Here is a 12,778-nt window from a genome sequence, read left to right on the forward strand (position 1 = left end):
TTCCTGCAACAGCACTCCATGTAGCTGCGCCCAATTGTGGAGAAGGCTTTATCCGTGATGGACTAGGTTGTACCCATTACTTTTTGTAGGCTTTTCTGTTTGAGGACATTGGCGTTTCCATACCAAGCTGTGAGTCAACCTGTCAATATGTTCTTCACCACACATCTAGAAGTTAGTAAAAGTTTTAGATGATGTGCCGAATCTTTGCAAACTTCTAGGAAAGTATAAACACTGCTGTGCTTTCATTGTAATGGCACTTATGTGCTAGATCCTCTGAAATGATAACGACACCAAGGAATTTAAAGTTGCTGAACCTCTCCACCTCTGATCCCCCAATGAGGACTGGCTTATGTATCTCTGGTTTCGTCCTCCTGGTCAATGATCAGCTCTTTGGTCTTGCTGACATTTAGTGAGAGGCTGTTGTGGCACCACTCAGGCAGGTTTTCAATCCCTCTCCTATGGACTGATTGTCACCACCTTTGATCCAGTCAATGATAAATCAACAAACTTAAATATGACATGGGATCTGTACTTAGCCTCACAGTCATAAGGATCAAACAAGTACACAGCCTTGTGGTGCACCTGTGTTAATGGGAGATGTTGATGCCAATCTGAACTGACTGGACTGTGCAAGTGAGGAAATAAAAGGATTCAGTTGTGCAAGGAGGTATGAGGCCTAGATCTTGGGAGCTTATTAATTTTGAGGGAACAATATTATTGAATGCTATGCTTAGTATGGGATGCATGATTAGCCCATGCTCTACTCTCATGACAATTTGTCCTGGTCTAGCCACGAGGACACTGACCATCAGAGCACATCAGCACCTCTCCTTCCTCAAAAGGCTAAATAGATTGGGAATGTCCCCATTGACGGAGTTTGGTATGGCAACTGCTTCTGCCAAAGACCACAGGAAATTGCAGGGTTGAGAATGCAGCCCAGTCCATCATGCAAAGCAGCCACACTTCCATTGTGTTGTCTCAGGAAAGTAGCCAACCTAATCCCAGCCCAATCATTCTCTTTTCAAATCCCTCCCACTACACAAAAGATAAAGTACAATCATGCTCAAGGACAGCTTCAATCCTGCTGTTGTGATTCTTAAAAAGAGCTCCTATATGTTGAAGATAAACTCTTGATTTCTCAATCTACCTCAGTACAGTCCTTTTTATTTGCACTACACTTTTTCCATAATCATAACACTATATTCTGCATTTTCTCCCCTTCTCTCAATGGGCCAAAAGGCCTAATTCTGATCCTATGCCCTATGGTTTTATGTATGAAATGATTTTGTCTGCACACAAGAAAGCTTTTCATTCTATCTCAGTACACACAAACCACTTACCACATCTATGTCAATCAACACTTCAATACTAATTGCATTTCCCAATACTTAAACCATGGTGATTAACATGTTCACTGCTTAAATGCTAGAGAGTACCTGACCTATCAGTGCTTCAGGTCTATCCGAATTCCTGATGAGTTTGAAAAGATGGTTGATGGCAGACTCCCTACAACTTTTCGGATGATTTGTATAGCCAGCACCTACATGTGCTGATGACATCATTTTCTTCCTTTCAGATGCTTGGCATGGAAAGTTTTGGTTTTATTTTTTTGGCTGTGCTGTTTCAGGATAGAATGTGGGGGAAAAGGACATAATTGAAGATTCTGACTAATGCTTTCATTATCTATAAGGAAACACAAGTTTGGAAAAAAAAAACATATTTTGAAAAATATTAATGCCAACTTTTAACTGTTTGCCCCAAACATTTCTGCCTTATCAAAGAATTACAAGGGCAAGTAATTATTGCCAAATTCACTTAGACCCGCCTCTCCCACTTCCTATATTTTCTCCCCTCATGGAGTTCCCAGACTGAGTCAAAGAATAGGCTTCCCACCATACAACAATCGTGCTGCAATACCTCAAAATTGGATTGCTGAAGCTGTTCGAAAGTTCTCTAGTTAAAATTGACCAGTTGTTCAAAAGAATGTTAATAGCAGTTGAAGCTGTGACTTTTTGATTTACTATGACGATTTCTTAAGACTCTAGCATTGTAACTTGACAGTGTCACCAAAAAAATGGATTATCCTGACAGTTCTCTAAAGTGCCTTTTATTTCAGGATTTCCAAAGCAATTCATTTTTAAGTGCAATGATGCCTCTGGGTTAAATTTTGCATGATATTGGGAAGAACTCGTCATTCTTTGAATAACAGGTCTGTTGGATCTGTTACATCCATCCAATGGGGCCTTGACTTTAATGGTTAGATTACTGAAGATGCAGGCTGACAGTACTGTATACTAAATTCATATTTAAACCCTGGAATGGAAATTCAGCCCACAATTTTAACTCGGGTGCAACACTGCTAACAATGAATAGCAAGTGCTATGATTGAAGATTTTGTATCCATGATATGGCTTACATCTTGTAATGGATTACAGAAATTATGTCAAGCAATTTGCAGCTTGCACACCCTCAAAATTAACTTAACTTTGATGTAATGGTAATTTTAAAAAAATGTAATAAAAGGCTTTTTCAAATGTAGAATACAGAAAATTTAGAGCATTGCTGATGGTTAGAGGTTTCAAACAGAAAAACAGATATTCAGGGTAAAAGAAAACAGACCAAGATTTTGAAAGTGAAATTTGACATTTATTATATACGAGAAGAGTAAAGATACAAAATTGTCAAGGGTCACAGATTTTTCAACAAATCTCTTGAGGTCCAACTAATTATCGAGATGAAGCAAAGAAAAAAATGCAAGACTAAGTGTTTAAAAAGCTCAAATTACAGAGATGCAATAGAATAGACTGAGCTCCCGGTTCCATCCTTGCACAATATCTCTACACAATTCAGTTGTTTTCAATTACAATGACAATTAAAGCAGCTTCTCTTCTTCTGCCCAGTTTCAGCCAAATTCATTTTTTTAAAAAAGCAAATGCATACACAATAAAATATAGCATCAGAAGACAAACATTTTATGCCATTCTAAACATTTAACATTCATTACACCTGTATTAACTTCTAGTCTTCTCCCCATTTTCCCCAATATAGGTCATGCACTCTGGAAAAAATGTTCAAGTCTGGAAATGTATGAATATTTAATTTTGAGACATGTTTCAATTAGGATTGCTGAGTTCAGGGTAGTCTTGCAGGTGCTACAAAGTGGACAAAATTTATTGACAAACAAGGTAAAAGAAAGTTTTGAACTGCAGCCTTGGTTTTCTCTACAACTAAATTGCCAATTTAAAGTACAAACTCAAATCAACAGGACAATTAAAACATCAAAAATATTTTTGTTAAATGTAACATTAAATCATGAATGCTATGTTTTTTTTTACCAGATCCTTCACTGAACTATTTGCGTAAATGTAAATAGTTACTAATGAATGCATTTTCACATGTTGTTTCATCAGTTTGAAAAGATCACATTAATATTATTTACAATAATTAGCTCTATATGATCATCAGTCACACCCAGACCAGAGTGGCCATTCAAAAGTCAAACACAGCAATGAGACAGATATAGACACATTCAGGTATTTCCAGAGTAGAATTTATATTGCAATCATATACACAGCATCTACATCAGCAATTTCCAAATTGGTTTGCGGGCTCAGTAACGTGCAATAAAAGAATCTGCATTTTCAACTGCCATCAAATGGCTCCTCAATTATTCAAGGATCAGAGAAATGCTTGTTAGACACACCCAGGACAAAACTGTCAGAATTACGTTCATTAATTATGGTAGTGACAAAACTACATTCCATTGTTGAGCATATTTGTAATAATTTATAATTACAAGTCAGAGATTGTCATCTCACCTAGGCTGCAATTCAAGGGCAACCAAATTAGTTACGTTGCAATAATCTGCAACAGCACTTCTATAGCACTGGTTCATATATCATTCCCTAGAGAACTCACCAACTTAACAGGTGAGATTTAAGAAACAAAACTGTGCAAGAGGTAGGGGTACAAGTTTCTCAGTTATTAACAAACCAAGCCAATAAAGCATGACTACAGCACCACTTACTATTCTAAACCTAGTTCTCTTAGTCTGAAACCTTCAGTCACTTTAATGAACATAAAATCTGAGAACAAAATACATTGCATCCTAGAGCTCAGAATTATTGACTGTTTCAGTAAAAATGTCTTGCTTAAAATTATGCAGATCCAAACATGAACATAGGCAAACTGGCCTCCATTCTGAGTAACATTCACTGACTGACCCAGTGATGACCATGCCAACACTATTAGATGACATCTTCTTTAAATAACTCAAGGCCTTCTTCATTATCTTCTGCAGCAGTAAATTCATTAGGTTTCAAGCTTAAAAAAAAGCAAGAAGTAAACAGAGAAAAAAATTAAAATAAGCCCATGCATTCATTGTTACGGTAAACACAGAAAAGCAGCTTTTAGAATCGTTCTTGCAAAGTATTATCACACAATTCCTTTTAGGCAATAGACTAATCTAAGCTCTTGTCAAAACACTGCACGAGTCTAAATACAAATACTATGATCTTGTTAGAAAAGTCCAAATTACATATTTTGGGAAATTATCTTGTTATTGCATAATGGAATGCATATAAAACAATGGATATAAAAGTTGCTGGTGAACGCAGCAGGCCAGGCAGCATCTCTAGGAAGAGGTGCAGTCGACGTTTCAGGCCGAGACTCTTCGTCAGGACTAACTGAAGGAAGAGTGAGTAAGGGATTTGAAAGTTGGAGGGGGAGAGGGAGATCCAAAATGATAGGAGAAGACAGGAGGGGGAGGGATGGAGCCGAGAGCTGGACAGGTGATAGGCAAAAGGGGATACGAGAGGATCATGGGACAGGAGGTCCGGGAAGAAAGACAAGGGCGGGGGGTGACCCAGAGGATGGGCAAGGGGGATATTCAGAGGGACAGAGGGAGAAAAAGGAGAGTGAGAGAAAGAATGTGTGTATAAAAATAAGTAACAGATGGGGTACGAGGGGGAGGTGGGGCATTAGCGGAAGTTAGAGAAGTCGATGTTCATGCCATCAGGTTGGAGGCTACCCAGACGGAATATAAGGTGTTGTTCCTCCAACCTGAATGTGGCTTCATCTTTACAGTAGAGGAGGCCGTGGATAGACATGTCAGAATGGGAATGGGATGTGGAATTAAAATGTGTGGCCACTGGGAGATCCTGCTTTCTCTGGCGGACAGAGCGTAGGTGTTCAGCAAAGCGGTCTCCCAGTCTGCGTCGGGTCTCGCCAATATATAAAAGGCCACATCGGGAGCACTGGACGCAGTATATCACCCCAGTCGACTCACAGGTGAAGTGTTGCCTCACCTGGAAGGACTGTTTGGGGCCCTGAATGGTGGTAAGGGAGGAAGTGTAAGGGCATGTGTAGCACTTGTTCCGCTTACACAGATAAGTGCCAGGAGGGAGATCAGTGGGGAGGGATGGGGGGGACGAATGGACAAGGGAGTTGATTAGGGAGCGATCCCTGCGGAATGCAGAGAGAGAGGGGGGGAGGGAAAGATGTGCTTAGTGGTGGGATCCCGTTGGAGGTGGCGGAAGTTACGGAGAATAATATGTTGGACCCGGAGGCTGGTGGGGTGGTAGGTGAGGACCAGGGGAACCCTATTCCTAGTGGGGTGGCGGGAGGATGGAGTGAGAGCAGATGTACGTGAAATGGGGGAGATGCGTTTAAGAGCAGAGTTGATGGTGGAGGAAGGGAAGCCCCTTTCTTTAAAAAAGGAAGACATCTCCCTCGTCCGAGAATGAAAAGCCTCATCCTGTGAGCAGATGCGGCGGAGATGGAGGAATTGCGAGAAGGGGATGGCGTTTTTGCAAGAGACAGGGTGAGAAGAGGAATAGTCCAGATAGCTGTGAGAGTCAGAACAATGGAACAGTTCTTACCCATATTAGAGTGTGCCTATGAAGTTTTAAATATTCTTATCAAATTTATTTAAATGTACATATATAGAGTAATATATTATATATATATCAATATGTGCATATTAAAAGTTGGTGAAAATCTCTTCAATCTACAAGACCATAAGACATTGGAGTAGAATTCGGCTACTTGAACCATCAAATCTGCTCCTCCATTCCATGATGGTTGATTTATTATCCCTCCCAACCCCATGTTCTTGACTTCTCCCCATAACCTGACACAGTAATCAAGAACCCATCAACATTCACCTTAAATACAAGACCTTGGAGCAGAATTAGGCTATATGGCCCATCAAGTCTTCTATGTCACTCTGTCATGGCTGATATATTATCCTTCAAACTAATTCTCCTGCCTTTTTCCCATAACCTTTGACGCCTTGGTTATCAAGAACCTATCAACCTCTGTCTTAAATATACCCAACGATTTGGCCTCCACAGCCATCTGTGGCAAATAATTCCACAGATTCACCACCCTTCGGCTAAAGAAAAATTTTCCTCATCTCTGTTCTAAATGGATGTCCCTCTATTCTGAGGTTGTGCTCTCCAATCTGAGACTCTCCCACTATAGGAAATTTCCTCCCTAAATCCATTCTATCCAGACCTTTCAATATATCCCCCACCCTCAATTCCTCTGAACTCCAGCAAGTAGAGACCCACAGTCATCACACACTCCCCAAATGACAATCCTTTCATTCCTCGTGAATCTCCTCTGGACCCTCTCCAATGTCAGCATATCCTTTCTTAGAAAAGGAGTCCAAAACTTCTCACAAAGACTCCTGGCAGCATAAAGGATCAGAGGGATCTTGGGGTCCGAGTCCATAGGACATTCAAATCAGCTGTGCAGGTTGACTCTGTGGTTAAGAAGGCATACAGTGTATGGGCCTTCATTAATCGTGGAATTGAATTTAGGAGCCAAGAGGTAATGTTGCAGCAATATAGGACCCTGGTCAGACCCCACTTGGAGTAGTGTGCTCAGTTCTGGTCGCCTCACTACAGGAAGGATGTAGAAGCCATAGAAAGGATGCATAGGAGATTTACAAGGATGCTGCCTGGATTGGGGAGCATGCCTTATGAAAACAGGTTGAGTGAACTCAGCCTTTTCTCCTTGGAGCGACGGAGGATGAGAGGTGACCTGATAGTGGTGTATAAGATGATGAGAGGCATTGATCGTGTGGGTAGTCAGAGGCTTTTTCCCATGGCTGAAATGGTTGCCACAAGACGACACAGGTTTAAGGTGCTGGGGAGTAGGTACAGAGGAGATGTCAGGGGTAAGTTTTTTAAGCAGAGTGGTGAGTGCGTGGAATGGGCTGCCTACGGCGGCAGTGGAGGCGGAAACGATGGGGTCTTTTAAGAGACTCGTGGATAGGTACATGGAGCTTAGAAAAATAGAGGGCTATGGGTAAGCCTAGAAATTTCTAAGGTAGGGACACGTTCAGCACAACTTTGTGGGCCGAAGGGCCTGTATTGTACTGTAGGTTTTCTATGTTTCTAAATGTGGTCTGACTAATGCTTATAACACCTCAGCATTACCATCCTTGTTTTTATATTCTAATCCTTAATCCAGATATTAGCTTTATTAAGGTAATAAATTCTTGATTGGCTCTTGATTAGTAAGGGTATTATAGTTTATGAGGGCAAGGAAGGAGAATGGTGTTTGAGGGGGAAAATAAATCAGCCATGATCATGATCAAATGGCACAGCAGACTTGATAGGCTAAATGGCCTAATTCTGCTCCTATGTCCTATTGATAAATTAGCAACCACATGTAAAATATTTAGCCAGCAATATGCATAACCTCACTATTCCCTAAACAAAAAAAGTGAAATGAAACAGTTATTGTTGTATCCATGGAAAACTAAACAAAATTACTTCAACTATATTGGCAAAATGCTCAAAAGATGCTGGTAAACTTGCAGCTTTGCATAAGGTAATGTCAAAATCTATCCATTTGCATTAAAAAGCAGAAAAGGTACTGTTATACCCTGGTTAAACACAACTTAAAAGAAAGAAATTAATGTGCAAGGATCAAACCAATAGGGGAAAATTTCATTTAATATAGGTTAGGGGTGGGAAATGTAATAGAGAGGAGGAGAAGGAAACCCCTGAGCAATTTGAGAAGGAGAAGCTAAAGTCAGATGTATCAGTATTACAATGGGGTAAAGGGAATTACAGAGGAATGACAGGGGAGCTGGCCAAAATTGATTGGAAAAGAACACCGGCAGGGATGACAGCAGAGCAGCAATAGCTGGAATTTCTGGAAGCAATTCAGAAGGTGCAGGATATATACAACTCAAAGATGAAATAGTATTCTAAAGGCAAGATGACACAACTGCAGCTAACAAGAAGTCAAATCCAACATAAAAGGGGAAAGAGGGGGCATATAATAGAGCAAAATTAGTGGGAAGTTTACATAAAAACAACAGAAGGCACCAAAAAAAGTCATTAAGAAAGAAAAAAAAAGGAATATGAAGATAGACCAGCCAATATTACAGATGATACCAAAACATTCTTCAGATGCCTAAAGTGTAAAAGAGAGGCAAGAGTGGATATCAGATCACTGGAAAACAAATGCTGGACAGATAGTAATGGGGGACAAGGAAATGGCAGACAAACAGAATAACTACAAAGTTGGTATTTTGCATCAGGCTTCATTGTAGAAGACACTAGCAGTATGCCAGAAGTTTGAGAGCGTCAGGGGACAGAAAGTCTGAAGTTGCCATAAATAAGAAGATTCATGGGAAACTGAAAGGTCTGAAGATAGATAAATCACCTGGACCAGACAGTATACACACCAGGGTTCTGAAAGAGGTGTCCGAAGAGATTGTGGAGGCATTAGTAGGGATCTTTCAAGAATCAATTGATCCTGGCATGGTTCGGGAAGACTGGAAAATTGCAAATGTCACTCCACTCTTCAACGAGGGAGAGAGGCAGAAGAAAGGAAACTATAGGCCAGTTAGTCTGACATCAGTGGTTAGGAAGCTGTTGGGAGTCTACTGTTAAGGATGTGGTTTTGGGGCACTTGGAAGCACATGATAAAATAGGCTGTAGTCAGCTTGGTTTCCTCGAGGGAAAATCTTGCCTGACAAATCTGCTGGAATCCTTGCTGACAAATCTGCTGGAATTCAAGCAGAACCTGTGGATGTTGTGTACTTGGATTTTCAGAAGGCCTTTGACAAGGTGCCACACATGAAGCTGCTTAACAAGTTCAGAACCCATGGTATTACAGGAAAGATACTAACACGGATAAAACAGTGGCTGATTGGCAGGAGCAAAGAGTGGGAATAAAGGGAGCCTTCTCTGGTTAGCTGACGATGTCTAGTGGTGTTCCACAAGGGTCTGTGTTGGGATCGCTTTTTTTTAAACATTATATATAAATGACTTGGATGACAGAATTAATAGCTTTGTGGCCAAGACTGCAGACGATACGAAGATAGGTGGAGGGGCAGGTAGTTTTGATAAGTAGAAAGGCTGCAGAAGGACTTGGACAGATTAGGAGAGTGGAAAAAGTGGCAGATGGAATACAGTGTTGGAAAGTGTATGGTCATACACTTTGGTAGAAATGAAAGGGTTAACTATTTTCTAAACAGAGACAAATTTAAAAAATCGGAGGTGCAAAGGGAGTCTTTGTGCAGGATTCCCTGCAGGTTAATTTGCAGGTTGAGTTGGTGGTGAAGAAAGCAAATGCGATGTTAACATTCATTTCAAGGGGACGAGAATAGAAAAGCAAGGATGTAATGTTGAGGGATTACAAAGCACGGGTGAGGCCTCGCTTGGAGTATTGTGTACAGTTTTGGGCCCCTTATCTAAGAAAAGATGTGTTGACGTTGAAGAGGCTTCAAAAGAGGTTAACGAAAATGATTCCGGGATTGAAAGACATGTCTTATGAAGAGCGTTTAATGGCTCTGGGCCTGTACTCACTGGAATTTAGAAGAATGAGGGGTGACCGCATTGAAAATATTGAATGGTGAAAGGCCTTGATAGTGTGGCTGTGGAGAGGATGTTTCCTATGGTGGGGAAAGTCTAAGACCATAGGACACAGCCTCAGAATAGAAGGGCATCTTTTTAAGAATGGAGATAAGGAGGAATGCCTTTAGCCAGAGTGGTGAACCTGTGGAATTCATCGGCAATGGAGGCCAAGTCATTGCTTATATTTAAGGCAGAGGTTGATACAGATTCTTGATTCCTCAGGGCATTAAGGGATACAGGGAGAAGGCAGGAGATTGGGGCTGAGAGGGAAAACAGATCAGCCACGAAGAAATGGCACAGCAGACATGATGGGCCAAATGGCCTAATTCTGCTCTAATGATCTTAAGTGTGTACAAGAGATCTTGCTTGATCTTTCTAGTAAAAGACAATAAATTAAATGATGCATATATTCAGTGGGTTAGATTTGGAAAAATTGAACACAACCAGCATTTGGTGTAGAAAAGTTCAGGTGCATTGAAAGATAAACAAAATCAATCAGGAAAAGTAGTACATGTACAATAAAGATACTGCAAAGGTGAGACACTTTAAATCAAAGAGGCACCTAAATGAAGGGGGAAAGGGCGTACAAATCTCGCACTCCCTGGAAGACCAAAGGAATGAAGAGTGCCAGCTCCATAAAACAATTGAGTGTTCAGCTGGATACAAAGAACACAAATGAAAATTAAACAGGAAAGCAGTGAATCATGGAAAAAAATAGCAAACTTAGTAAGGAAAATAAAATGGAACAGAAGTGAAAACAGCAACAAAGATATGGTTAACTAAAGATCAATAAGAAATTTTTCTAAGGACAGCATCCATCTAAAATTCTAAAGTTAGTACTCTGCCTCAGCTTTATTAGAGAGGAGGATTTGGCTAACAATACACTGAAAGAGGATAATTCATAAATAGCACAGAATTAAATTAGTAAGATATTCACAAGTTCTTCATTACAAGAGGGAAAATTGAAAAGTCAGTTAAAACAGCATATGGTACCTTTTGGCACTGAGTACAAAGAGTCATTAAACTAAAGCTTTGTTTGAAGAATTAAAAGCCAAAGTGTAATATACTGTAGCTGCAAGACACACCAGAAGCAAAGACAAATACTTCAGTAACAGAGGCACAAGAGACTGCAGACAATGTTATCAAAACAAACTAATAAAAGAACTCAGGGTGTCAAAGCAGCATCCATGAAATGCAGAGGGATAGTTGACATTTTGGGTCAAGACCCAGCATTGTGGAATTGACTGTAGCGTGGAGAAAACCAGTATAAAAAGGTGAGTGGGAAGGGTAAGGCAGAGACTAGCAAGGAGACAGGGAGATGATGAGCACATGAAGGAGATGAAAGTGGTGGAGTCTCAACTAAACTTGCTGACTTTCCTTTTCTCTCCCCATCTGCTGCTTGACCCAGAGTTCCTAGAGCACCTTACATTTTCTTTTAAAAACACTAAAGATAGATGGACATTTGTTTATAAACAGTAAAGCCAGACGTTTAATCCTGCATTCATTCCACTTCATGAAGGATACAACAGGACATTTGTGTTGCCTCCCAGAAAGCAAAGGACTGGTTTGATAACAATAGCTCTTTTATTAGTTAATTAATTGTAAAAGCTAAGCATCATGGATAGGAATCTCCACTTTACTAAGTAAAAACAGCTTTAAGACATCTGAAGTCCAAGGTCCAAACCTAAGACACAAGGAACATATGTGGGATGTGAAGACATCGTTGAGGTTGTCCAATACGTCTAAAGGGAAACCCTACCTAACAAATCTGTTGGCATTCTTTGAGGAAATAACAGGTAGGATAGACAAAGGCAAGTCAGTGGATGTCGTGTACTTGGATTTTCAGAAGTCATTTGACAAGGTGCCATACATGAGTCTGCTAAAGAAGGTAAGAGCCCATGGTATTACAGGCAAGATAACTGCATGGATAGAAGATCGAATGACCGGCAAGAGGCAAAGAGCAGGGGGTGGGGCGGGAGGTCTTCTCTAGTTGGCTATCAGTGACTTGTGGTGCTCTGCAGGGGTTGGTGTTGGGACCATTTCTGTTTATACTATATATATATAGTATAAACAGAAATATATATATATATCAATGACCTGGATGACAGAAGTGATGGCTTAGTGGCCAGGTTTTGTGGACAATACAAAGGTAAGTGGAGGGGCAGATAGTGCTGAGGAAGCAGTGAGTCTGCAGAAGGACTTATGCTGATTAGGAGAATGGGCAAAGAAGTGGCAGATGGAATACAGGTATCCCGTGCTTTTCGAAAATTTGCTTTACGCCACTTCGCTTTTACAAAAGACCTACATTAGTACCTGTTTTCGCTAACCGAAAGAAATCCGAAGAGGATTTTCACTTTCACCAAAAAAGGCAAAAAGCAAAAATAGCGTTCAGTGTTTGTTTTGCAGCGAGTCTTTATAGAGGCAGCGCGTATCCCCAGTAGCAAGAGTGGCGCCGCCAAGCCCCTTCCCCGGGAACTACACTCAGCATCAAGCTGCCATAGCTTTGAACTGTGCCTGTGAGCATCTGTGGTTTATCTCAATTTATTTTGTGCATCCGTTAGCAAGATATGTCCTAAGGTATCAGAAAAGCCTAAGAGAGCTCGTAAGGGCATTACGCTTAGCGTAAAACTGGACGTAATTAAGCGTTTCGATTGTGGTGAACGAAATAAAGACATTGTGCGTGCGTTGAACTTGCCTGCGTTCACCATTCGTACAATTTACATGGAGAGAAAGAATCTAGAAAGTTGCTGATGTTACTACTGGTTCTGCTAGTAGCAAAGTGGTCTCTTTTAGTCAGCATCCAGTAATGGATAAAATGGAAAGTCTATTGCTTGAGTGGATTGATGGGTGTACAAAGCATGAGAATAGGGTTAAGTAAATCAGCCATGACGTGCCAA

The 12,778-nt window shown here is 40.6% G+C and overlaps 1 protein-coding gene across 1 annotated transcript in view; it reads right to left on the bottom strand.

Moving 5' to 3' along the window:
• Nucleotides 1-2,640: 2,640 nt before the first annotated feature.
• The window catches only part of LOC134349386 (zinc finger protein 346-like), a 54,618-nt gene continuing 44,480 nt past the window's right edge, over nucleotides 2,641-12,778 (bottom strand). The window contains exon 7 of the mRNA XM_063053605.1: nucleotides 2,641-4,323. Coding sequence (XP_062909675.1) covers nucleotides 4,248-4,323 — 76 coding nt within the window. The 3' untranslated portion in view covers nucleotides 2,641-4,247. The remainder of the gene's footprint in view (nucleotides 4,324-12,778) is intronic.

Source organism: Mobula hypostoma, chromosome 7, assembly GCF_963921235.1.
Source record: "Mobula hypostoma chromosome 7, sMobHyp1.1, whole genome shotgun sequence".
Taxonomy (NCBI): domain Eukaryota; kingdom Metazoa; phylum Chordata; class Chondrichthyes; order Myliobatiformes; family Myliobatidae; genus Mobula; species Mobula hypostoma.